Here is a 27,452-nt window from a genome sequence, read left to right on the forward strand (position 1 = left end):
ATTAAACTTTATATCTATCTCTAAAAGTTTCTATAAACTTGTTCTTGGATTGTTCCTCTTTCATAGCATACTTTTCTGGTTTTATGGCTACAATACATTTGTATCTCTCATATTACACTAGAGTTTTCATTTGGTTTAGCTCAGTTTTGTCATTATTGTTGTGTTAGAAAGTTTGATACTTGTCCCAGAGACCAAATCAGTGAGAATGAAGAATGAGGAAAAGTGGTTTGAGGAAAAGAAAAGAGAAGTTTATTAATTTTCCAATAAATGAAGGAGGGTGCCAGACTAGGGTCTCAAAAGACCCCATCTGGCCTTTAAGCAGAAATATAGGGCTTTTTAAAGGGGGATTTTCAGAGGTTAGGCTTGGGTCTATGTGACCAGTGTCACATGGTGTGGCTTTGGGCTATTGTTGTTTAAGTGTAGCTGGTGGTTTTGGTTGACCTTATCTCCAGCGAATAGGATTTCATGATCTCTGGACAATTCTATTGAGCCATCTCCTGTGGTTAAAAATACTGGCCTTGGTCAGGAAGGCAGGTTTTAATTCCCATAAAGGGTGTGGGTTTTAATGAGAGAAATTGTAAAACATTTTGCCCTTTCTCAGACTTTTACCTCTGTGACAGTTTTTTACCTTCTCCCTGTTTCTTGTTTTATTTTATTCCTTTGTGATCAATGTTCCAGTTTATTTTGGTCAGTTATTCTCTTTAATGTTGCAGATTCTTTTCACATGCTACAGAGTCTTGGTTTTCTGTTCAGATTTAAGAGAAAAGGAAGGGTAGCTGATTGAGGTTTTCTCTGTTATTAATATAGAACCCTTTTCCAGCTGTGTTTCTTTCCTGAGAAGGAATTCTGTAAGAAAACTCTTGGAGGAACATGACTGGGATTCACTTTAGGGTCAGCCGATGGGAAGCTAACTTTCAGGCTGTAGCCCCCCAAGTCTCAGAATGAGTTTAGTCAATTCTTTGTAACATACTGTATACTTTTCTTCTTCAGTCTAAGTGCCAGATACTGTCCTGTAAGAATGCCAGGTGCTACATTTGCCTACTTATAAATCTTTGATCAATCCCTCTTTTGTAGCCTTACTTCTCAGCCAAACTCAAATGAGAATAACTTTACATTTTCAAGTTTCTGACCCTTAATAAATCAATAAATGAGAACTAGGCTTACTGAAGGTAGGATCAGAGCCTCATGTATGTGGATATATTAAATATTATATTAGATATATAAAATTTCACATTTCCAGCACACTGATTCTGAAATGATACGAATAGGACAGCTGTCCTATTGTTTTAATGGTTATAGCTGTTTCATACTTCTTTGACTTCTATTATTTTTGTGCAGCAGCTTTTTTTGTTGGAGTTCATTCTTGGCCTTGCCTAGTCATTCTTCTTGCTTGTCGTACTGTGTTGTACATAATGTAAGCATTATTATGTTAATCAATCAAAGATTTCCTTTCTATTTACTTATTTTTTGCCAGAGATAAACTTGAAAAGATTAGAATATTCAGGGTGAAATGTCAAACCAGAAATTTCCTTTTATAATCTATTCTGCTTATTTTCCTCCTGGTTTTAGGAGCTGGGAATCCCATGTGCAAAATTGCAATTGTTTTGGGAAGAACTACAAATATTTCTGTCTCCAGGTAATAAAACATTCCTTCCTTCCTTCCTTCCTTCCTTCCTTCCTTCTTTCTGTCCTTCTTCCCCCCCTCGCCCCCCCCCCTTTTTTTTGAAATAGAGTCTGGCTCTGTCACTCAGGCTGGCATACGGTGGCATCATGATAGCTCACAGCAGCCTCAAACTCCTGGGCTCAAGTGATCCTCCTGCCTCATTATCCTGAGTAGTTGAAATTTTAGGCATGCACCACCATGCCTAGCTAGATTTTTTGATTTTTTTGTAGAGATGGGGTCTCTATATATTGCCCAGGCTAGTCTCTAACTCCTGGCCTCAAGCAATCCTCCCACCTTGGCCTTCCAAAATGCTAGGATTACAGGTGTGAGCCACCATGCCTACCCTATAAAACAAATCTGATTGAGAAATCTATATAGGAATAAGAGTCAATCTTTCTCCCTACCTTCCTAATTTACTTAAAATGCACTTAAAATGCACAAATCATAATAATATAAAATATGTTGTGAGGTTAAATGTCACATTTGTATTTCACTAGTATTTTGCTAAGAGATATATTTGGAAAACATTTTAGGGAGTGTTACTGTACATTCTTCACTGTGGAATTTCCAGCATTAGAAAATGTTGCTAAATCATCAAAGTTGTTTGGATCAGATTGTTAGACATAAAATGTTTCAGAACTGTCTGTAATAATAAAGTAATTAGATAGTTAGATAAAAGGCAATAATCTTGTAATGTTTCACTTTGTATGTCAGTTCCCAATTATCATTGTTGAGCAATGAGAAACTTCAAACAACTTCACTTATTTTCAAATCATTTTTTTTTGTTCTGATCACAGCCTGCATCAGACTATGCTTAATGTATGTCTTTTACATAGTTTCCATTCCAGTCATCACTTCTTGTATGATTGCATGATAATAACAACAACAAAAAGATGATTGGGATTGGGACTTTGCCTGAATCTGTTTTATTTTTCTGCTAAGCAACTAACTTTTCCTAACACTGTTGTTTTTTCTTTTTTGACTAGACACAAACAACACAGCATAGTTCTTGTTCCTATCAACACACCTGGAGTAGAAATAATAAGGCCTCTGTCAGTTTTTGGCTATATGGGTAAGTACTCAATAAATATGCCCATGCATTAGCAAGGAAGGAGACTAGAATATGCAGTAACATTGAAGGGAATAGATAGCATTTTAATATAGGAGATGCATTCTTAGAAATCTCATTGGTTCTGACTACTATCTTAATGTAAATGCCAGTGGAGTTCAGAATAGAGCAAATAAAAAGAGGTAGTGCAGCATTCTACCTCATTTCCTTTACTTTTCAGGAAAGGGCAGATTGTATTTAAGGAACAGCAACTCCTCCAGTCTTTTCTCTGTCGTCCATGATAATGAATTAATGAAATAGATATAGATAAATTAATCTAGGTAATCTACAATGAAATTTGTTTTTATCTCCAAGTTTAGCTTTCTTATTGAGTCAACCTATAATAACTGTTAATAAGCAATGAGTTTTGACTTACTTGAGTACAGACTTTTCCTTCCTTCTGCCTTTGAGTGGAATTCTAAGAAGGCAAGGATTCTTTTCTTTCCTGCCACCTACCCTAGGCACATGTCTATTGTGTCCATGCTATTCAAGTCATCCACTCCGCAAGTATTTATTGAGCACTGAGTAGTACTAGGTGCTTGAAAAGCAGTAGTGAACAGAATAGACTAAGATTCTTGCCTTCATGGAGGTTACATGCTAGTGAAGGAGTCAGGCAATAACTACGAACATGTAAAGGAATAAATTATATAGCATGTTAGGTGGTAAATGCTTTGAAAAAGTTAATTGAATTTCAGGTTCTGTGGTGCCTCTGGCTTTCTCTATATCATTGAATATGACTAATGAATATGTTCAAGTGGCAGATACAAGACTTGCAGTTTTGTAAAATATTTGATATCCTCACCTTCTGTAGGATACAGCTGTAAGATGTACCCACAAATTAAGCTTAAGTGGCAAGATAGGATGAACAAGCTCACTGGAGCAAATTGCACAAGAGAAATTGGTGGGTTGCAGATCTATGGCCTGAAAGACACCAAAAATGTATTTATAATATTGTACAGCTGCAAATAGCATCCACTGCAGAGCCTACATTTGAATTTTCAGTATGGAAAATTCACCAGCATGTTTCCAATGCCCTATGTCCAAGGCCAAAAGAAACAGCATGGAGAAGGTTAATTATTAATCTCTATTCTGACAGGAAAAGGGTGTAGAGTCAGCATGAGATTATCTCTAGAATTTGGCGAGGAGAAAGGGTGATACAAAGATGAAAGCGTGAATGTGTTCCCAGGCTCAGTGATTCAAACGTCAGCATTTTCAAGAAGCAGACATAGGGTAGAACAAGTATAGACTGAAAGTAAACCTACCCGAAGGTCCAGTCTCGGCATACTCACAACAGGAACGCTGAGCCTGCTCTTTCCCTTCAGGCAGTCCCTGGGCATATTCAGGCATCGGTTTCCATGATAAAAATAAGAAATTCAACTTACACTACTTGTTTTCAATTTTTGAAACATAACTTTTTTTTTCCAATCAAAATTTTCTTTTCCCAAGCAAAACTTTTTTGGAATTTGGAATCCCATACATAAAATATTTTAAGGTAGAAGCAATCATAAAACAATACTAAAATAGTCTGGGTGGAGCTGTGGAGCCCAGTCGTTCTTTTTCATAGCCCTACAACTTCAGAGAATGAATTGGAAACCCTCTGGATCAAATGATTTCTAAAATCTCTCCAACTTGAACAGTTGGTGAGTTTTCTGGGATGCTGGGTGCTAGGGATTCTGAGCTGAGGTCTACCTAGGAATGTTCTTGACAAAGGAGTCTTTTACATGCCACTTTCTTTGAGTAATTATACTTTCGCTGACTAATTACATGTGACTTTTTTGGTCAACTCAGATTGCTCTTTAAAATTTTATTTTTTATTTTATAGATAATTTTCATGGAGGACATTTTGAGATCCATTTTAATCAAGTACGAGTGCCTGCCACCAATATAATACTCGGTGAGATAAATTTGGACAAATGATTCACCAGTATTGTATATTCATATTTTCAGGTCTAAAGCTGGAAAAGATATGCAGCCTACCTTAATTTAGATACTCTCCTTTCTTATTTACTCCATTTATCAAGGAAGAGTTTTCCATTTTGCAGATTTTCCTATATGGAATAGTAAGGTTTTATTTTAGTGTTGGATGTGGATTTGTATATTACATTAATTGAAAACATGACTGAATATATGAATTATACAATTCAGAGCAACATACTTTTTCCTAAAACAGGATCTGTAGGCCTCTACTTGTTTTAAGAAAACCTAAGTACTTACTGAATTCAAGTCTTATGTACAAGTTAGAAGCATGAATAACTCTGAACACTATATGCCTGGAATGACTCTATGCTCTTGCTTGTTAGAATTCTATGCAGCCTTCAAAGAACCTCTCAAATACTGCCTTCAGGAATGCTTTTGTTTCTCACCCTATTCACACAACAAGCCACTGATACCTGCCGGGCCCTAAGGTTACAAGACAAATGGAAAATCTCTCCCTCTTCTGCCATTCTTTGTTTCTTTCTATAGCCCTTATCCTTGCCCCCTTCTTCCGGATTTTAAACTCTCAGTGTTGGGACTGTGTCTTATCCGCCTTTGTAACTATTACACTAATAAAGTAGCTCAAGAGACAGTTCTTACATTTGATTGAAATATTTAATGATGGTGGTTTTTAAAACAGAAATCAAAATTCTCATAAATACATAATGAAGCTCATTACAGAACTGACTTTTTTCTCATCAGCATGCCATTTTTATTGAGGGCAGTTCACTATTTTCCCAGGATTTATGTGAATAACAAAAGGAATGGGCTGGACCATCTTCATGTTTCCCTTTCTCATAGGTGAAGGTAGGGGATTTGAAATTTCCCAAGGCCGCCTTGGACCTGGCAGAATCCACCACTGTATGAGAACGGTCGGTTTGGCAGAACGCGCTTTGCAGATCATGTGTGAACGGGCATCGCAAAGGGTAGCCTTTGGGAAGAAACTGTATGCACATGTAAGGATGATTACTTGTTTGAGTTTTGTATGGCTCAGTGTACTACACTAACCTTGAACAAAACCATTACTTAGTGAGAGAAAGTTTTCCTCTATATGTACAACTGATTCTTTTCCATGAAGTATATTTATGTCTGTATTTAAATATAGTCTGATGAGAGGTATTTATCTTAGTGAAAGAATAAATAACTTCTAAAGCGCTTCAACAGCTTAGCACACAAGAGTGTGGACAATTCCTTCAACTTTCTCAGATTCTCATTCTCTAGACAACTTGGTACCTTAGAGCTCTCTGTGGACATAAAGAGGCTGTCATAAGGAAGAGGGATTTATTTGCCTTGTCTTTTGGTGTCCTAGAAGGAATTAGAACAGATAGTGTAAAGATACAGGAAAACCACCCAAAATACAGGGAAAGGAGGAACATCTTGTTAGAGAGATTTAAAAATGGAATAGACTGCCTTGGGATGAATTGAGTTCCCTATCGCTGGAGAAATCCAAGTAGAATTGGGGCCATGGTGGGATGTTCATGATTTTTTGAATGTTCATCTATAAATTGTATACTGCTGAATCTGTTGTTTACCAAGCACTGTAAATATAGTTACATGTGGGCAATATAATCAAAATTAGGAAATATAGATTGAGAGGAAAAACAAGGTATCATTTTAGATTTCCTTGGAAAGCCTTTTACAATGAAGAGGGATATTCAAATCATCCCCCTAAATTTTAAAAAGTCAAGAAAGGGTAGGCAAAGGGGCTTACACTTGTAATCAAAGCTCTTTGGGAGGCCAAGGCAGGAGGAGTACTTGAGGCCAGGAATTTAAGACCAGCCTGGGTGACATGGTAAGACTATTTCTACAAAAAAATTTTAAAAATAGCTGGATGTGGTGGCATGTGCCTGTAGTCCCAGCTACGCAGGAGACTGAGGCAGGAGGATCGTTTGAGCCCAGGAGTTCAAAGCTGCAGTCAGCTGTGATGATGCCACTACACTCCTGCCTGGGTGACAGAGTGAGACCCTGTCTCAAATAAATAAATGAATGAGTGAATGAAAGAATGAAGGCAAGAAGAATTGTTATTAAATATTTAATATTTATAATTGCTCACATGTTAGTGTGAGGTCAAACTTGTGATAGAATTGTGTTTGTGTTTGTTGGACATGTATATTTTAGTACATTGTTCTCCTTGTAAACACATTTATGACCACCTTATAAAATTTTACAGTATAAATATACTGTACCTTAAATTCTTATATGCTATGTTTGCTTATCGTGAAGTATTATTTGGCATATATATGATTTATTCCTATCATTGTTTTTATGAAACAATACAGCCTGCTCTATGACACCACGCATGGGACTGATTATGGGACTGATTTGTGGGGAACCTCTTTAGTATATGGTGAGGGCAAGGGTTCTGCTGTTGGATGGGGAGAGGTGAGATAGTGTGACCTTCTAGGGCCATGGGTACAGCCCCTGACACTCCTGAAGAGGGACTGAAGAGTTGCTCATGGCACTGGCCATTACTTCTTCCCCTCTTCTCTGTTCAAGCTTGTCATGCAAACCCTGGAGCAGGGTGAAGGGAGGACATAGTACAGCGGGCAGACAGGCATCTTGAATGCACAAAAGCACACTGCCTAGGCGCTGCTTTCATGACTGCTATTTTAATACTATACTAGAGAAACATTTCCCTCCTGCCTTTTAATGTGTCATACAGAGCAAGCCTGGGCTTTTAAAAAACATACCCTTCTTCACTAGAAACTTCTCACATCTGGCACAAATGAAATCATTTGGCAGAAGCAAAAAGATATGTATGAACATGTCATAAACAAGAATATGGGCCAGCTTTTTTTTTCCCCCTTCCAATTTGTGAAAGGAATATTCCATTTCCCTGAATTTGGAGACTCCTTCCAGCTGCATTCTAAATTTTTCCAGGCTCTAATGCAAAAAGTTCTCAATCAAAGTTCTGGCTTAGTAAATAAATCTGGCAGTTCCCTGGAACACTTAGTTTCTACCCACTCAATGCTTTCCAGCAAATCTAGCGATCTGTGGAGACCCAGCTGAGAACACCTCCTTTATTCTAAAGCTGATAAGTAAAGCATTTTGATTCTGTTCATGAAGTTATACCCAGTTTTACAGCCACAAAAAAGTGTTCATTGATTGCTGGCAGCTTGTTTGGAATTGTTAATTCAGAGCCATGTTTTAACCTCTAGGACAGTGCCGTCCAATGGAAATATACCGTGAGCCATAATGTTACTTTTATTTTATTTTATTTTATTTTATTTTATTTTATTTTATTTTTTGAGACAGAGTCTCACTCTATTGCCCAGGCTAGAGTAAGTGCCGTGGCGTCAGCCTGCCTCACAACAACCTCAAACTCCTAGGCTCAAGCAATCCTCCTGTCTCAGCCTCCCGAGTAGCGGGGACTACAGGCATGCACCACCATGCCCAGCTAATTTTTTCTATATATTTTTAGTTGGCCAATTAATTTCTTTCTATTTCTAGTAGAGACGGGGTCTCACTCTTGCTCAGGCTGGTTTCGAATTCCTGACCTTGAGTGATCCACTCGCCTCGAACTCCCAGAGTGCTAGGATTACAGGCGTGAGCCACCGCTCCTGGCCCACAGTGTAATTTTATTTTATTTTTTTTTTGTATTTTGGCATATTATGGGGGTACAGATTTTAAGGTTTCAATAAATGCCCTTCCCCCCCACAAGTCTGAGTTTCCAGCATGACCATCCCCCAGATGGTGCACATCTCACTCGTTATATATGTATATACTCACCCCACCACACGTGCCCAATACCCTATTACTGTAGTACCTATGTGTTCACTTAGGTGCTGCTCAGTTAATACCAGTTTGCTGGAGAGTATATGTGGTGCTTGTTTTTCCATTCACAATGTAATTTTAAATTTTCTAGTAGCAACATTAAAAAAAAATAAAAAGAAACAGATTAAATTAATTTGAATGTATTTTATTTAATCTAGTACATTCAAAATCTTATCATTTCAACATGAAATCAATATAAAAATATTACTAATGAATATATTTTACATTCTTTTACTATTCAAAATCAGTATATTTTACACTTGCAGTACATCTCAGTTAAGCATAGGCATATTTCAAATGCCCAGCAGCCACATGTGATTAGTGGCTATCATGGCTGTCACTACTCTAGAGAAACTCTAATCAAATATTCCTTGTTGAAGAACAAAGATGACCAAGTATAAAAATGGCTGTGGAAAGTTAATGTGGCTTGAATAAAAGCACTGTAATTGTCTACTGGTCTGACTCATCTTAACAAAAATTATTGTCCATGTAAACACCAATTCTATGTTTAGAATTGAGAATCAAAATACCCATTACAGTTAACCAGAAGCATTTAATATGTCCCCTGGGTTACAATGCTGAATTCTGAATGTTTGGTTACTTGTGGGATTTATGGTGGGTTTTGTTTCCGTATTCTTCTGTTTACCTCCTCTCTTTTCTTCCAAGTTCTGAAAAACAGAGGAAACTCACAGAATATTCTGTAAGCTAAAAGAGAAGCAAGTGCCAATTTGTTTTCATTAAACTTTCTGTTTTGAGGTAATTGTAGTGTCACATTTAAATATAAGAAATAACAGATCTCTTGTACCCTTTACGCAGTTTTCCCCAATGGTAACATCTTGCAAAACAGTAGCACAGTAGTAGAACCAGGATGTTCTGATATTGACTATCACTGATACAGTTGAATACAGAACATTTCCATCACTACTGGGATCCTTCATGTTGCCTTTTATAGCCACACCCACTTTGCTCCCACCCCATTTCCTCATTAACTTCTGGCAACCACTAATGTGTTCTTCATTTTATAATTTTGTCATTCCAAGAATGGAATCTTACTGTATGTAAACTTTTAAGATTGGCTTTTTCCCTCAGCTTAATTCTTTAGAGATTCATCAGATTGTACGTATCCTTAGTTGGTTTCTTTTCATTGTCATGCAGTATTCCAGTACGGATGTACTACAGTTTGTTTAACTGTTTATCTGTTGAGGGACATCTGGGTTGTTTCCAGTTGTGGGCTATTACAAATAAAGCTGCAATAAACAAATACTTTGTATAGGTTTTTGTGTGAACCTAAGTTTTCATTTCTCTGAGAGAAATGCCCAAGAGTATAATTACTAGGTCATACGGTAGTTGCATATTTAGTTTTTTAAGAAACCACCAAACTCTCATTCTCATCAACTGTGAATGAGTGATCTAGTCTTTCCACATCCCTTCCAGAACTTGATGGTGTCACTGTTTTTTTATTTTAGCCATTCCGATAGGTTTGTGGTGACATCATATTGTTGGTTTAATTTATATTACCCTAATGGCAAATCATGCTGAACATCTTTTTTTAGCTCATTTTCTCTTCAGTTCATGTCTTTTGTCTGTGTTCTGTTTACTGTTGAATTTTGTGAGTTCTTTATATATTCTAGATATTACTCTTTGTCAGCTATGTGGTTTGCAAATATTTTCTCCTGTTCTGTAGCTTGTCTTTTCATCCTCTTAACAGCGTCTTTCACAAGACAAAAGTATTTAATTTTAATGAACTCTAATTTGTCAATTTTTGCTTGTATAGATCATGCTATTAGAATCAAGTCTAAGAACACTTTGCCCAGTCCTATCTCCAGACTTTCTTCTATAATTTATATCTAAAAATTTTACATTTGAGTCTGCAATACATTTCAAAATAATATAGGTATGAGACTTAGATAAAGGTGGGGGGTTTTTTGGTGTTTTTTATTGTTGTTGTTGTTGTTTGCCTATGTATGTCCAATTGCTCCAGCAACATTTGTTGAAAAGGCTATCTTTCCTCCATTAAATTGCTTTTGTGCCCTTCTCAAAAATCAGTCAGGCATATTTGCATAGATATTTTTCTGGGTTATCTGTACTAATTATCTATGTGTCTATCTCTCTGCCAATTCCACATCTTGATTACTGTAGTTATATAATTAGTCTTAAAATAAGCTTGACTGATTCCTCTACTTTAGTCTTTTCTCTCAAAAGTTTTTCAGCTATTCTAGTTCCTTTGCCTTCTCATATAATTTTAATTTTGGTTATATATGCAAAAATATCTTCCTGGGATTTTGATAGGAATCGTGTTAAACCTATATGTCAGTTTGGGAGGAATCAATATCTATTGATATCAATTAGAGTTTTCTATTCCATGAACATGGTATGTCTCTCCATTTAGTTTTTCTTGGTTTCTTTCATCATCTATGTATAGCTTTCAGGATACAAGTCTTTTATGTAAGTATTTCAGTTTTTTGAGCAATTATAAATGGTATTATGTTTTTAATTTCATTGTCCATGTATCCATTATGAGCATATAGAAATATAGTTTATTTTGTGTTTATCTTACATCCTGTGTTAGTTTTTGTGGTTTTTTGTTTTTTTTTTTTTTTTTTGAGACAGAGTCTCGCTTTCTTGCCTAGGCTAGGGTGAGTGCCGTGGCGTCAGCCTAGCTCACAGCAACCTCAAACTCCTGGGCTCAAGCACTCCTCCTGCCTCAGCCTCCCGAGTAGCTGGGACTACAGGCACGAGCCACCATGCCCGGCTGATTTTTTTTATATTATATATATTAGTTGGCCAATTAATTTCTTTCTATTTTTATGGTAGAGACGGGGTCTCGCTCAGGCAGGTTTTGAACTCCTAACCTTGAGCAATCCGCCCGCCTCAGCCTCCCAGAGTGCTAGGATTACAGGCGTGAGCCACCGCGCCCGGCTAGTTTTTGTGTTTATCTTATGTCCTGTGACCTTGTTGAACATATTAGTTCCAGAAGTTTTTTGTAGATAATGTCATCTGCAAATAAGGGACTGTATTATTTCCTCCTTTCTAATATGTATGCCTTTGATTTCCTTTTCTTGCCACATGGCATTAGCTAGAACTTCCAGCACTATGTTGAATAAGAGTGATGAGAGCTGACATCCTTACCTTGTTCCCAATGTTAGGGGAACATTAATTATGTTAGTTATAGGTTTATTATAAATGTTCTTTATCAAGTTGACTTTCACTTGACAACTAGTGTTCTGAGTTTTTATCCTGAATGAGTAATGAATTTTGACAGATGCTTTTTCTGCATTAATTTTTAAGACCATGTAATTTTTTTTCTTTACCTTATTATTATTGTGGAGTATATTGATTCTGCTTTATCTGATCGTTTCTAAATATGGAACAAATTTTGCATCATTGGAATAATCCCACTTTGTCATGGTATATAATTCTTTTTATATATTGCTGAATAAGGATTTTTGGATCTGTATTCATGAGGGATATTGATCTCTAGCTTTGTTTTGGCTTGCTTTTGTACTGTCTTTATTTGGTTTGGTATCAGGGTAACACTAGCTTTACAAAATAATCTTGAAAGTGTTCCACTTCTTTTACTTTCTGAAAGAGATTATCTAGTTTTGGCTTTAATTCTTCTTTAAACATTTGGTAGAGTTCTGTAGTGAGATTTAGGGGAAGGGAGTGTTAAATTTTAAATTCAATTTCCTTAATAGTTCTGGGGCTCTTCAATTTAGCTATTTTATATTGGACGAGTTGTGGTAGTTTGTGGTAGTTTTTGTCCATTTTGTCTAAGTCTGTCAACTTCATGTGTTTGGAGTTGTTCACAGTATTAGTCTATTGATGTCTGCAGGGTGTGCAGTCATATCAACATGTTTTTCATTCCTGATATTAGTAATTCATGTCTCCTTTTTCTTTGTCAGTCTTGCCAGAGGTCTGTCAATTATACTGATTTTTAAAAGAATACATTAATGTATAAAATTATATAATAATTGATATGTTAGGTCTTAACATTAACAAGATCTTTGTTTCATTAATTTTCACTGTTTTTTTGTTTTCAATTTCATTTCCTTCTGCTCTTTATTATTTCCTTGTGCTTTATTTGGGTTTATTTTACTCTTCTTTTTCTAGGTTCTTGAGGTGGGTGGGGAGCACAGATTATTGATTTGAGACTTTTCCTCTTATCTAATGTAAGCATTTAGTGCCAATTTCCCTCTCAGCACTTGTTAATCTTTGTCCCAGAAATTTAGAAATGTTGTATTTTCATGTTCATTCAGGTCCATGTATTTCTTAATTTCCCTTGAGACTCCTCTTTGATCCATGGATTATTTAGAAGTGTGTCACTTAATTTCCAAGTGGTTTGGAAATTTTCCTATATTTTTTTTTATTTCTAGTTTAATCTCATTGTCATCACTGAACAAATTCTGTGTTATTTTAATACTTTTAAATTTGTTGAGGTTTGTTTTAAGGCCCAGAATAATGAGAAGACAATGAGTACAATGACCTTCCTGATGATCCACTTCCAATTAACGAGTAGTGAATATAATTTCTCTTCTTTATGATTTTTTAATAGCATTTTCTTTTCCCTCGCTTACTTTATTATAAGAATACAGTATGTATAACAAACAAAATATGTGTTAATCAACTTTTAATGTTATTGGTAAGATTTCTTGTCAGCAGTGAAGATTTGGGGGACTCAAAAGTTATACTCAGACTTTTGACTATGTGGGACATTGGTACTCCTAATGCCCACATTGTTCAAGAGTCAATTGCAGTAAGAAAATAGACAATCCAGTTAAAAAATGGGCAAAAGACATGAATAGACATGTCACCAAAGAGGAGATAGAGATGGCAAATAAGCACCTCAAAGGGGATCAACATCATTAGCCATTAGGGAGATGCAATTTAAAACCCTGATAAGATATCTCTGTACACTGTTAAAATGACTAAATAAAGTAGTACTGATGATACCAAGTGCCAAAAGTTTAGGGAGCAACTGGAACTCTCATACATTACTGGTAGGAATGCAAAGCACCAGCTACTCAGGAAAACTGTTTGACAGCTTCACATAAACATTTACCACTGACCCAACAATTCCACTCCTGGTGTCTGCTTTAAAAAATGAAAATGTGTGTCCATACCACAGCCTATATACAAATGTATACAGAAGCTCTATTAATAATCAAAAACACAACACAAATGTCCTTCAATAAGTAAATGGATAAACAATCTGTGATATATCCCTCCAGTGGAATACTACTCAGCAATAAAAAAGAATGAATAGTTTGAACATGGAACAATATGGATGCAATTCAAAGGCATTACACTGACTGAAAGATGCCAGTCTTAAAAGAATATATGCCATATTGCTGGGTGTGGTGGTACACACTTATAGTCCCAGCTACTTGGGAGACATGAGGTGGGAGGATCACTTGAGCCCAGGAGTTTGAGTCTAGCCTGGGCGACAAGCAAGACTCCATCTCTAAAAACAAAACAAAACAAACAAACAAACAAAACCAAAATAATACACGCTATATGATTCAACTTATATGATATTCTGGTAAGGCAAAACTTTGGTGATGGCCAAACCCATCAATGGTTGCCAAAAGTTAATAATGTGAGAAGGGTGTAACTAAAAAGAGGCAGCACCAGAGAGTTTTGTGGGGATATGGAACAGTTCTGTGCCCTGATTGTGGTTATAACAATGTACACATGTGTTAAAATTCATAGAACCAAATAAAATGGTCATTTTTAGTAAATAACAGTAACAGCATAACAAAGGACTGTTGGATCATCCCCACACTGAAATTGTGCTGAGTCTTACCTAGTTTGTCTGTGAGTAGCTGCCCTACCATACATTTAGCCGAGTTTCGATGAGAGCATACGATTGGCATTCAGAAGGGCCAGTGAGGAGTCTTTGGCAACAAGATAGCTGCTCATACCAGCTGTCTTGACCTTGGACATTAAGATATCCAAAATAAATGATTTTCCTGAGCTAATAAAATTCCTTCCTAAAATCTTCTAATTTTAACTGTAACATTCCACAGGTATGTGGCTAGGCCGGTAGATATCAAATGAATTAACTCTTCCATTTTTTAAAATATGTAGAGTAAGGCTTGTGAACAATCCTTAGCCTAGGGACTATGTTCACTGAACAGGCCGTGTTACATGTGGATATCAGATGTGCCTTAGCTCCTCCTTCCTTCTGCTCCCCTACAGGAGGCTGTGGCTCACTGGATTGCTGAAAGCCGCATTGCCATTGAGGAGATCCGCTTGTTGACCCTGAAAGCCGCCCACAGCATAGACACTCTGGGCAGTGCTAGCGCTAAGAAGGAGGTGAGACCCCCTTCCTCCCCTGGACCACCAATTGCTGAGCCCCCTCCAGTTCCCCCACCCATTGGGCATTTCACTTTTCACGGTACCTTGGTGGCACTCAGAATATTTAAGCCCCATGTGATTTTGGCTTACAGATTATAAATGTCTGTCACTTGCTGGTTTTCCTTTCACTAGGCTGCTATCGGGAATGATTTTCAGGATGCAGAATATCTTCAGCATTCGTGAGATATGGCAACAAGGAGCAGGGAAATCTTAGGCTTTACACAGGCCTGGAAATAGTTGTGCCCACTATACCACTTACTGCTAGCCTCATGCCCGTGGGCAAAGTACCTAACTTTTCTGCCTTATGGCCTAGGGTTCTTGCGAAGAGTAACCAAGATGATGTATGTAGAATGCTCAGCATGATGCTGCCACATAGCGAATATTTCATAAAAGGCACTGCTGGTCCCCTGCCCTCTTAGGTTTCTGGCTTATATGGAATAAGGACATAACTGTTTAATTCTAAAAGCCCATAAAATTGCTAAAAGAAAACTGATTGTGGAGCAAAGACGCTTGAACTTTTTTTATGATCCTATAGTGTTGAGTGTGATTTATCAGCTGCCTGACATTCTCTTGGAAATGAGGCCAATTATAAATAAATAACATGTTTGGAAGCAATGTCTCTTTCCAGAGGATCTGTATTGATTGAAATATGGTCATTAACTGCATTACAGCAGGATCTCTTTGTTGTCTTTCATCAAAGATCCTGTTTTAGTGGTGACTTGGGTGTGGGAAAATTTTTGTCTGGTTTCACAAAGAAAATACAGATTATATCAAATTCTGCCACATTGTGTGTAGTCTAAGAAAGAGGTATTCTTTTCATATCTTGCTTATGTAGATTGCAATGATCAAAGTGGCTGCCCCACGGGCCGTCTGCAAAATTATAGACCGGGCCATCCAGGTGTGTGGAGGTGCTGGCGTTTCCCAAGATTATCCTCTGGCTAACATGTGAGTAGATGTCATTTAAGAACCATCTACATTTGAAAGCTGGGCACGGTGGCTAATGCCTGTAATCTTAGCATTTTGGGAGGCTGAGGTGGGAGGATCACTTGAGGCCAGGAGTTCAAGACCAATCTGAGCAAGAGCAAGACCCCGTCTCTACAAAAAATGAAAAAATTAGCCAGGTGTGATGGAAGCACCTCTAGTCCCAGCTACTCGAGGAGCTGAGACAGGAAGATCACTTGAGCCCCAGGAGTTTGAGGTTGCAGTGAGCTATGGCGATGCCACTGTACTCTAGCCTGGGTGACAGAAGGAGACCCTGTCTCAGAAAAACAAACAAACAAATAAAAAAATCTACATTTGATAGGCTTAGAGTTTTAAAAAAATCTATAGATAAAAGATACTACCTTACTTTAAAGTGTAACTGAAGGCTAATGAAGTGTTTTAAGTACTTTAATATAGAGTTCAGCACCAAGAATAGTTGCTGTTATGATTATAATCATCACTTCACTCTATTATGTTAGCTTTTACACTGAGGGTTCCAGAGTATAGATGCAGCATGGGGTTCTGCTCTGAAACAGAAAGGAGGGAGTGGTGCAGAGAAGCCAAAGGGGCCCACAGCCAGGCTGTATGCACTTAGGACAGTTTACCACCCACACAAGGAGGCTGCAGCTGAATTCACAGCAGCACATACCAGTGACTATATTATATCCAGATTCTGATTACTGGGGGACAAGAAGGAACATTCTCTACTCCCCAGCCTTCCATCTCCACACATAGTTACAGTGTCACCTCGTGTATCATACTGGAGATGGAGCCTCATGCCTCATCAATTTTTAAGCTTAAGAAAGAACTAAATATATAGTATCAAACCATTCACTGCCTGTAGCTTACCTAAGAGATCTCTAAATTCTAGCAACTTCTGGTAACCTGTAGCAAACCAAGAATGAGATTAACCCCACTGTACTCTGCCATTTAAGTTTCCCAAGTTGGAATTTTAAAATAGCATTTCAGCCGGGTGCAGTGGCTTACGCCGATAATCCTAGCACTCTGGGAGGCCAAGGCAGGAGGATTGCTTGAGGTTAGGAGTTTGAGACCAGCCTGAGCAAGAGTGAGACCCCATATCTACTAAAAATAGAAAAACATAGCTGGGTGTGGTGGCACATGACTGTAGTCCCAGCTACTTGAGAGCTGAGGCAGGAGGATCACTTGAGCCCAGGAGTTTGAGGTTGCTGTGAGCTAGGCTGGCACCACGGCACTCGAGCCCAGGCAACAGAGTGAGACTCTGTCTCAAAAAATATAAATAAAATAGCATTTCAGAAGCCTCTTGGCTTATTTTCCTTGTACTTTCTCCTACTTTGATGGGATTTCACGAATTAATATAGTCTTGGCTTAGAATCAGAGTGACTGATGTTATCATGTTCCTCTTTGATAGCTCCCGTGATCCCTGCTCTTTTTTTGTTTTTTCAGGTATGCCCTCACTAGAACTTTGCGCTTAGCAGATGGGCCTGATGAAGTCCACCTCTCAGCCATTGCAAAGATGGAACTGCGAGACCAGGCCAGAGGCCTGACAGCCAAGATGTGAGGAGAGTGACACCGCCATATCCCTCAGGCCAAAACTCTCATTCATACAAACTTACTGGACTCCAACATTTGACTCTTATATTTTTGCAGGAGTTTGAGCACAGGGTTAATTTCTTGTGATAAAGATTTTAGCATCTATTTTGATCCGTGGGTTTTATAATTTCAAGGATTGCACAGGTTTAAATTAAACAAGAAATTCTATCACTGTTGTCATTCAGTCTAGTGCCCAAGTGGTTTAGCATTTACTTTTTAAATATAACATGTAAAGAGATCATGAAGTAAACTGAAGAGCTAAATCATAGGCATAAAAATATTTTCACTTTTTGATTTTCAGGAATTTTCCATGTAAGTAAATAATTCTGGGAATATTTCATCATTTACTTTGAAAACAATGGAATGGGACCTCTTTTTAATACTTTTTAAGGGTTAGTTTAATACTTTGTACTAATGTTTGCAATGGAGAGAAGCATGACTGATGGGATTGTTTTAGAATGCATATGTTTGTATGCCTCTTCATAATTCAATAGGAAGCACTTATGCATAAAATCTGAATGCAGTTTAAAGTTTACTGGAAAACATGACATCCTATGAGAAAATGTTATTAAGAACCATTTCAACTGTTTATAATTTTTTTTTTTGAAACAGTCTCACTTTGTTGCCCAGGCTAGAGTGAGTGCCGTGGCATCAGCCTAGCTCACAGCAACCTCAAACTCCTGGGCTCAAGCAATCCTACTGCCTCAGCCTCCCAAGTAGCTGGGACTACAGGCATGCACCACCATGCCCGGCTAATTTTTTGTATATATATTTTTAGTTGGTCAATTTCTTGCTATTTTGGGTAGAGAGGGGGTCTCACTCAGGCTGATTTTGAACTCCTAACCTTGAGCAATCTGCCCGCCTCGGCCTCCCAGAGTGCTAGGATTACAGGTGTGAGCCACCACGCCCGGCTATAAAATGTTTATGAGAACAGTGGACAGTTTGAGCTACAAGAAAGTTCTTTCATTTTGAGAAGGGATTAAAGACAGTCTGCTCTGAATGCCATTATGGTAGTACAACATCCAATGCAAACATGCTTGTGGCTGTTTACATCAGCTGTGTCCCATATAGTATAGCCATTGACTACAGGTGACTCTTGAGCACTTGGAATGTGGCTAGTACAACTGAAGAACTGAACTTTTAGTTTTTTTTTGTTTTTTGTTTTTTTTTGAGACAGAGTCTCGCTTTGTTGCCTAGGCTAGAATGAGTGCCGTGGCGTCAGCCTAGCTCACAGCAACCTCAAACTCCTGGGCTCAAGCAATCCTTCTGCCTCAGCCTCCCAAGTGGCTGGGACTACAGGCATGGGCCACCATGCCCAGCTAATTTTTTCTATATATACTATTTGGCCAATTAATTTCTTTCTATTTATAGTAGAGACGGGTCTCGCTCTTGCTCAGGTTGGTTTCGAACTCCTGACCTCGAGCAATCCGCCCGCCTCGGCCTCCCAGAGAGCTAGGATTACAGGCGTGAGCCACCTCGCCAGGCCTGAACTTTTAGTTTTTAAAAATTTTAATTTAAATATCAATTGTCAACTGAGTTATTGGAAAACTTTTAAGTATGCTTGGAATACGTTGGGTATGTGAATCTACTTTTTCAGCTATAACTTTTATGAAATCTAAATACAGAGCAAGTACTTTGACAATTTAGCATTCAACAAAAAAATAAAGTATAAAATACATGAGTATTGGCAATTCTTTGAAATGTGTTGAGGTTCTATTTATGGTATAATATAGGGTTAATTTTTGTAAATGTTTGATATATGTCTAACAATATGCATTTTGTAGTTTTTCAGTACAGAATTCTATATATGACCATTAAATGAAGCTTGTTAATTGTATTATTCAAATCTTCAATATCCTTAATAATTTTTTGCATATGTCTGTCTAGTCTCACAATCACAGAGATGCATTAAAATCTTTTACTATGAAAAAAATAAAAATAAATGTTGATTGTTGATTTTTAAAACATAAATAAAAATAAAACAAAATACATTGGTATTTTGTACCAAAATTTGGTAATTTTGAAGACTTAACATGAAAAAAATGCAACATATCTCATTAATACTTTTTATATTGATTACACATTAAAATTATATTTTAGATATATTGAATTAAATAACATATTAAGATTGATTTTATCTGTTCCTTGTTACCTTTTTATATGGATACCACAGGAGTACTACCTTGTAATGTTTTTAATTTTAAAATAAAGTATTTTTATTCCTAAAAATGTTTAACTTTATTAGAAAGTATATACATCGCATGATTTTTTGTTGTCCAGAGACTCTTTCAATCATGACTTAAATTTTTTCCTGGGGTGGGGGTGAAGGTGGGGAGCAGGAATTTGACAAAGGCCTGGGCTCTGACCCTTGGTGAGTTGTGCGGGCCTTGTAAACATTTACCATTACCTCTCTGTACCTCATTCTTCTTTCTCCACATTGAGACTAACTTTTTATTCCTAGAGGACCCATACCTACTCAGGATTTGTCCTGAGAATCACTGAAGCCATGTAGAAACATCCTGAAATGTGTGAAGCACAATAAAGTATTTTGTAAAGTACCCTTGTTTAAAATGGATAAAACTTATAACCCAAACTATTAATTTTAGAATTTGTGATTTGGAAGAAATCAGGATTGTTTTTGAACAATCAGAGTGAAAGGCTATGTCTGGTACTTATAATTTTGTGGCAATTGGTTTCTCTGTCTGAGGACAGCTGGCTGAATTGGTTGCTGATTTTTTTGATTAACCTATTGTCACATACCTGGCCATCCAGGTATAGCAAGTCACTCCATGTGATCCATACTTACCTTTCTCCTTACCCTGAATTTATTCAGAGAAAACTATGTTAAGAAGAACAGTAAGGATTGTTTTGAAAGAAAAAAAGTCTCTGAAGGATAAAATGTAAAAATGAGAAGATCAAGTCCAAGATCGCTGCCCCAGTCATGGGGAGTGAATGGACTGACTGTAAGTTCCTGAGCTTGAGGGCCGTTTCTAGGGCTGTGTCTCCTCAGGCTGTCACCAGGAGTCACTAAGCCTGGTACAGTCTGCCAGGTTTGCCATATGCTTGAAACCACATGATTTTAAAATGAGAAGTTGCCTTTTATAATAACCACATGGCAGGGAGAGGGGAGGGAGGAGCGAGCTCACCAGTTAGGGCTCTTGCCCTCAAGGCTCCATGCAAAAAGGTCATAGTCTTCCTCTAGCAACGCTGTTAGGATGCACAAGGGGGTAGCTGTGCCTGTCCAGGGGAGTAGCCAGGTAAGGATCTCTGGTAGTTGACATTTTTAACTTTGAAAACACACAACAGAAGGTTCAGCTGATTATGGAGGAGTTGATTTCCTCATCAACTTGTGGTTATTTATAAAGACATCCCCAAGGTAGGTCCGCACGTCACCTCAGCTGTTCCCATACAACTGTGGTCCACTTATGTGTCATGGACATGCTTGTATTTCATCAAAGAAAACTAAAGTAGGTGAAAAGCAGCAAAGTCCAATATGGCATTTAGATGTTTTAATGGAAAAGTTGCACAAGGGTTGCCAAAGCCACTATTCTTTTTGTTCTTAAGCTACAGCAGTCTCTGGGAACTTCAGAAGTAAGGCGCTTTCTAAGGGATTTAAATTTATAAATTTCTTAAATAAATGATTTTATAGAATGAAATGTATTTAGGAAAATGTCTGCTATGAAAAATGTCGTATTTCCATCAAGCCAGGTCAGCTCGCCTGGCCTCTGTCACTGGTGCTAGATAATCCCTCCCTACCCAAGAGGCAGAGTAGGGGGTGGGGACAAGGTCAATGAGCAGGCCCCCTGTTAGCACTGCTGGCCTCTGTGTGTCTGCCACATGTCTTTCTCCACCGTTTGTTTTACCTGGATCACTGCAGTCATCTCCCAACTGGACTTCTGGTTTGTCCTCCCAGCATCCAGGGTGACCTCCTCAAAGGCTGCAGTGGCTTCCATCTCACTATTAATGGAATAAATCCAGGGTCCTTGCTTTGGCTAACAAACTTCCCTCTGAGCTTGTCCCCTGACACCTGTCTGATCTCATCCCCCGGCTCACTCCTCCATGACCTCCTGGCTGCTGTTCCAGCCCATGAGCACATCCGGACCTCTGAGCCTGAGCTCTGATGTTTTCTCTGCCTGAAACGTTCTGCTCTGAGATTTTCCAGATGCCTGCTCAAAAGTTGCCTTGTTAAATTATCCTTTCCTGACCATTGCTCTAAACTCGCACCACATACTTCGTCATTCTCTACCTGTTTATCTGCCTTTCTCACAGCACTCACCACCTGATAGATACATATACATTTGTTTATGGTCTGTCTGCTCACTAGAACGTGAGCCCCACTTTCCCCTCCTGTATTCACTTGTCTTTTTTTGTGTACTGTGTCTCCTTGGTCCCTGGGAGCATGTCTGACATCCAGCAGGCACTCAAAAAGAGTATCAGTGAATGAATGAATGTGCATGGATGCTCTCCTGATGCCTGGCTGGCAGCACAGCTTCGGTGAGAGGCAAAGCATTCATTTGTGGGTCTGCAAACAGGACAGAGCCGAAGCCTGAGCCCCACCCTGTTAACACAGATGTTGGGCCACAGACCCAGAATGGGTTACAGGTAGCTGGAGAAGACCTGGGCCTTAGAAAGGACATCAGTGTCCCAGCAGTGGGAAGTGCACAGCACTTGGGGCAGGTCAGTTGATATGATAGATGTTAAATTAGTATTTAACAATCCAGGGGAATGTGCACTTCATTTTTTTCTCCCGACGTGTAATCCAATCTAATCAGCTGGAGGACTGTGATCAGCTCTAGGCGTGGAGGGAAGTCGGGAAGAGAAAGTCTAAGAGAAACAAAACCACTTCTGGTGATTGTTAGAATTTTCCAATTTTCCGAATAAGCAGGATTCTGGGAAGTGTCCTCCCTTAACTCAGGGCAGACAAAGAGCATTTAGGGTTTATGATCCTGCCATGATATTTTTCTTTCTTTCTCGTTTTCAACACCTCTTTCTAATTGTGGCGATCACGAGTTTATTGTGAAGAAAACCCGTTCTAGTGTGAGAGTGTGGTTACAATAAGCTCTGTGAGACAAGGGCTTTCATCTGCCTTGCCTTTGCCCAAAAAATACGTGAACAAATAAAGGGTGATTGTTTATTCAGGAGCAGTGCCTCACTCTCAGGACGCCCTAAGTAAGTACTGGTCAAGTGGAGACCAGCTGCACAGACGGGGTCTGAGAGAATGCGTTTCCCCAGCCCTCCTTCACCACTGGGCCGATGGCTAACGCCACCCTGATGACGAGACTTCTGGTTCACTTTCGTATATGGGTAAACGTGGGGATCGCAGACGCCCCTCCCTCCACCATGTTCACCTCTCTGGCTTCAATTTCTACTGTTCTATTTCCCTATTCACTCCACACCAGCCACATTGACCTTGTGTTGTTTCTCCAATATCCCAGACATATTTCCTACCTCAGGGTCTTTGCACTTGAGTTTTTGTTTGCCTAAAAAGCTCTTCCCCCACTCCATGTCCTCAAGGCTTGCTCCTTTCCTACAAGTGCAACCTTCCGGGGATTGCTTCGTGACCATCCCCTCTGAATATCTACTCTCCCAACACACACGTGTGTGCCCGCACACATGTGCTTTATCATTTTTCTCTGCTTTGGTTTTCTTAGAACTTTTCACCATGTGACATACTACATATTTTTTTCTTTTGTTTATTATCCCCTCCTGTCCCCCTGCTAAAAATTATGCTTCATCAGAGAGGAGTTCTTGTCTATTTTGCTCACTGCCACATCCCTAGTAGCTGGACCAAGGCCTAGAGCATGCACAGGGGGTTCTCAGTAAATAGTTGTCGATTGCATGGATGCACGCCAGCTGCGGGAGGGCCGGGACTGCAGGACGTTTGATGAACCTCTTTGTCAGACGTGTGGTAGCACAGGCTCCTGTTTACTCACTGGCCTAGAGCACTGGTTCTTACCCTGGCTGAGCACTGGAATCACCTGAGGAGCTTGATATAAATACAGCTGCCCCAGGCCCAGCCCTGGGGATTGTGACTTCAGTGATCAGATGCACCAGGGGTTCTAGAGCAACAAGGGTCAAGGGTAAAGTCTCGCTTCCTGACAGATCTTGACCACATCAGTTAGGGTGCTCTGCTGCAAACATTAGGACGAGACTGGCTAATGTGAGCAAAAGGAAATTTTCTGCATAGGAAGACTAAGGAAGTCTGGAGAGTCTCACCCAGACACAGATAGGGAAGCAGGTCTGTGCAGCTGGGACCAGAGCGGCCAAAGCAGCCAATAGGAGAGTCGCCCCTGTGGTGCTGACCCCCCTCGGACCTCGTCCACCAATTCTCTCAGTCCTTGCCTTGCTGAAGATTGTGTGGTTGGCCAAGCTCAGCTGACAGCCCGCCCCCAGGCTGCCCAGGAAGAAGGGAGCTCTTCCAGTGCTACCAACAGACTATAACGCAAGCCACACATGGAACTTAAAATCTTCTAGTGTCACATTGAAAAAGTAAAAAAAAAATGTGAAATTAATTTTAATATATTTTATTTAACCTAATATATCCAAATATTATCATTTCAACATGTAATCAATATAAAAATTATCAGTAAGATATTTTACACATTTCCCCCAAAATCCAGTATAATTTACATATGGAAGCTAAATTTTCAATGGAAATACTTGGTCTGGAAAAAGTTAACTATATGTAGGTTTCCTAAAATTTATAGTTAAAAAAGTAGTTCACATACCCAAGTTTTTTCTAAGCATACTTAAAAGTTTTTAAAAAATTAAACTGTGTCAATTTTTAAATTTAAATCAGTTAATTAAAATTAAATTAAAAATTCAGCTCCTCAGTCCCACTGGCCACATTTCAAGTGCTCAGTAGCCACACGTGGCCAGCGGCTACTGTGCTGGCGGCTCAGCTCTGCCCCTTGGCACCCACAGTTTCAGAGGTCACCCTCTCACTGAAACCACACTCTGTCAGGGACAGGGGCATTATTAGAAATGGAGAATGGATGCTGAGAGCCCCAAGCAATTGTCCACTGCAGTAATTAAGGGAGGATAGTGATTTTATATTTTTTGTTTGGTGAAGGAAAATGTTGATTCCAGTCCATCTCCTATATTTAAGAAAAAACAAAAAACTCAGCGTGACAAGGAATTACTAAGCATTTCTAGTTTACCAAGGAACCCGTGGTACAGACATTCCTAAAGATTATTTTAGAGAAAATTGGTATTTGTTCAGGATAGTTAGGATTTCTGACTACAAAAAATAGTTGGCTCCAATACGTAGGAATTTGAAGTGTGTGAACTCAGTGTCTTAAGTTGATTTATGAGCCAAATAGTCCTCTCAGCTTAGTGAGAATTAATAACAACCTTGTTATGGAAAATGGACAAAACATTTTTTATAAAATTCCAAACTATAGTCATTATTCTTTCCCAATCCACTTTCTACAAAATTTATTATCACAAAGTTTGGGCTTCAAAGGAAATGGTCCCCAAATGGCGGACTTGCTGCATTTCATTCAGTTTAGAGCATCAGAACTCCCATCTCTGCCTGTTAGGTGCCAAATGAACGTTGTACTATTAAGGAGCTAAGCCATGATATAAGCTAGAGGGACAGCAGCACGCTTATCAGATCTAGGTGATCCCAGCCAGGAAGAGCAAGCCCCCTTTTCAGAGTGCTGAGGAGCAAATGTACTTTCACAACCTGCTCTCATGTGAGGTCAGGGCTCCTGGTTCTCAGGCAGATCAACACAGTCTGCTGACCTTGGCAGTCTACTTCCTCCTCTGTTGGGTCGGACTCTCACTTCTAAATCCAGCTGAAATCTTCCTGCAAGAGGTCTCTCTCCCAGCCCTCTAAAACAGCTGGACTAAGTAATCTAAACTTAAAGGAGTAAATAATTTGTCAGGCAAATCCACAATGTGTTGTTATCTTCATGTGCTAAAGTAATTATTTTCTTCATTCTATATTTAACAATTCTTTTTTCTGGCAAAGTTTGAGACAAAAACAATGTAGGAAAAAAGAAGAGAGGAAGAAATAGCCACTCACAGAAGTTTAACATTTTCCCAGATGTGGAGCAGGAAAGGGGCTTCAAATACCTCCTTCCTGTTGAGTAGTATTTTTGTGGACTTATGATTCCTTTGTGTGTATCAAACCAAAAGGATTTCTTAAGTAGTCGAAGTAACACTAGACCAGCTGGAATTAAAGGGACACCAGATTAATTTTAGAGATGAGGTGAGGGACACCTGCAATTCTAGGCAATTCAATGAGTCCTTATTGCCCGTGGTGGATGCACCTGTGATAAGGCCCCGCTGTCCTGTTCCTCAGGAGTTGGTTCATCCAACTGACAACTTGCTTAACCTAATAACCCCACCCATCCACACTAGGTAGGGCCAGATTTTCATCAACCACAGCAACCTTGAGGAAGTGAATTGGCTCTCACATAGGAAATAAAAAAGAAACATTTTCAAAATTTCTCTTCTAAGATCCATTTCCACAGTAGAAGCTTGAAGACAATGTGCAAGATGAGTCTGAAGCAACTTCAACCCAAGAACCTAGAAACAGGAAGCAGGAAAATAGGTGGAATTTCTCTTTATTTGGAAACTCTAATCCCAGTCACAAAGGGCCTAGAAGCTGCAGTGAGAAGTCAGAGAAATCTGGCCTGGAGCAGGAATTTGTAATTTTGGAAATTAGACCACACAACACTGACTGAGAGATAGCCCATGGCTATGTTAATGTCAATTGGAAAAGGTTACTGTTTCCTATTACAGTCCATTTTGTACCATGTGAATTTGGACTATTTTTTCAATCATGAAGGACTGATGTATACAAACACAGTTTAATTCCTTCACCAAATATTTAGTGAGTGCCTATTATGTTCTAGGAATGTAAACGGTCCCCCTAATCCTCCTCTTAAGGAGGATCCTCTCTATAACTATTTGACCTTTTGAATTGTTTCCCAGAAATGGTGACCTTTCTGCAAGACAAAGGAGCTGCGATGCTAACAGCCCCTGGGCAGACTTCCTGAGGAGACTCACCATTCCCCACAACCTGCCTCCAACTCATGTGACACCTCCTTTAAAAGCCATGATCTTCACTAGCAGGTCAGAAGTGTTTGAAGCAGCTTCAGCTGTTTTCCTGACAAGAGGGTCTATAGTCTGTGGTCTTGTTAGGTTTCAGTCTGAAACCTTTGGTTCTTGGTGCACTCATGGCTGAAGAATGACCAGACACGCCAAAGTTAGGCAAGCACGAAAATGAGTTTTATTGGAGAGAAAGATAGGATTATAGAGCAAGAGCAAGAGCAAGATATAGGTTTACAGACCATGGTACACACGTCACAGGTGACGACTGGGCCTCTTGTAACAGGGCAAGCAAAGGGAAGGGCAAAGAGAGTTTGGCTACCATCTGCATCTTGTTTTTTTTTTTTTTTTTTTTTTTTTTTGAGACAGAGTCTCACTTTGTTGCCTAGGCTAGAGTGAGTGCCATGGCGTCAGCCTAGCTCACAGCAACCTCAAACTCCTGGCTCAAGCAATCCTTCTGTCTCAGCCTCCCAAGTAGCTGGGACTACAGGCATACGCCACCATGCCCGGCTAATTTTTTCTATATATGTTAGTTGGCCAATTAATTTCTTTCTATTTATAGTAGAGACGGGGTCTTGCTCTTGCTCAGGCTGGTTTCGAACTCCTGACCTCGAGCAATCCGCCCGCCTCGGCCTCCCAGAGAGCTAGGATTATAGGCGTGAGCCACCGCGCCCGGCCTGCATCTTGTTTTATAATGTCCCAATAGGAACCTCCCTCGTGGTTCAGAGGTTACCATGGCACCACTTTGATTGGACAGCTGGGAGTCACATGACCTGAGCCTTAACTACACATGTGGGTTCTAGGTCACTTTCTTTCCGGACTTTATGGTAATTATACGGCTTGGCCTGTGGGCTTCAGAGTCCTCTGCATTTTTTTGCAGCAGGCGTGCCAAGTTCTGATTAGAAGATTCATAAGGTACTCCCTCCTCCCCCAGGTATGGAGAATCAGGGTTGGACAGGAACA

At 39.2% G+C, this 27,452-nt stretch overlaps 1 protein-coding gene across 1 annotated transcript in view; it reads left to right on the forward strand.

Annotated features, from left to right (window-relative positions):
- The window catches only part of ACAD11 (acyl-CoA dehydrogenase family member 11), an 80,238-nt gene extending 60,596 nt beyond the window's left edge, over positions 1-19,642 (forward strand). The window contains exons 14-20 of the mRNA XM_012766869.3: positions 1,570-1,636; positions 2,650-2,735; positions 4,594-4,665; positions 5,547-5,701; positions 14,718-14,834; positions 15,712-15,821; positions 17,283-19,642. Of these exons, the coding sequence (XP_012622323.2) occupies positions 1,570-1,636; positions 2,650-2,735; positions 4,594-4,665; positions 5,547-5,701; positions 14,718-14,834; positions 15,712-15,821; positions 17,283-17,397 (722 nt within the window). The 3' untranslated portion in view covers positions 17,398-19,642. The remainder of the gene's footprint in view (positions 1-1,569; positions 1,637-2,649; positions 2,736-4,593; positions 4,666-5,546; positions 5,702-14,717; positions 14,835-15,711; positions 15,822-17,282) is intronic.
- The last annotated feature ends 7,810 nt before the right edge of the window (positions 19,643-27,452 follow it).

This window comes from Microcebus murinus, chromosome 1 (genome assembly GCF_040939455.1).
Source record: "Microcebus murinus isolate Inina chromosome 1, M.murinus_Inina_mat1.0, whole genome shotgun sequence".
NCBI classification, from domain to species: domain Eukaryota; kingdom Metazoa; phylum Chordata; class Mammalia; order Primates; family Cheirogaleidae; genus Microcebus; species Microcebus murinus.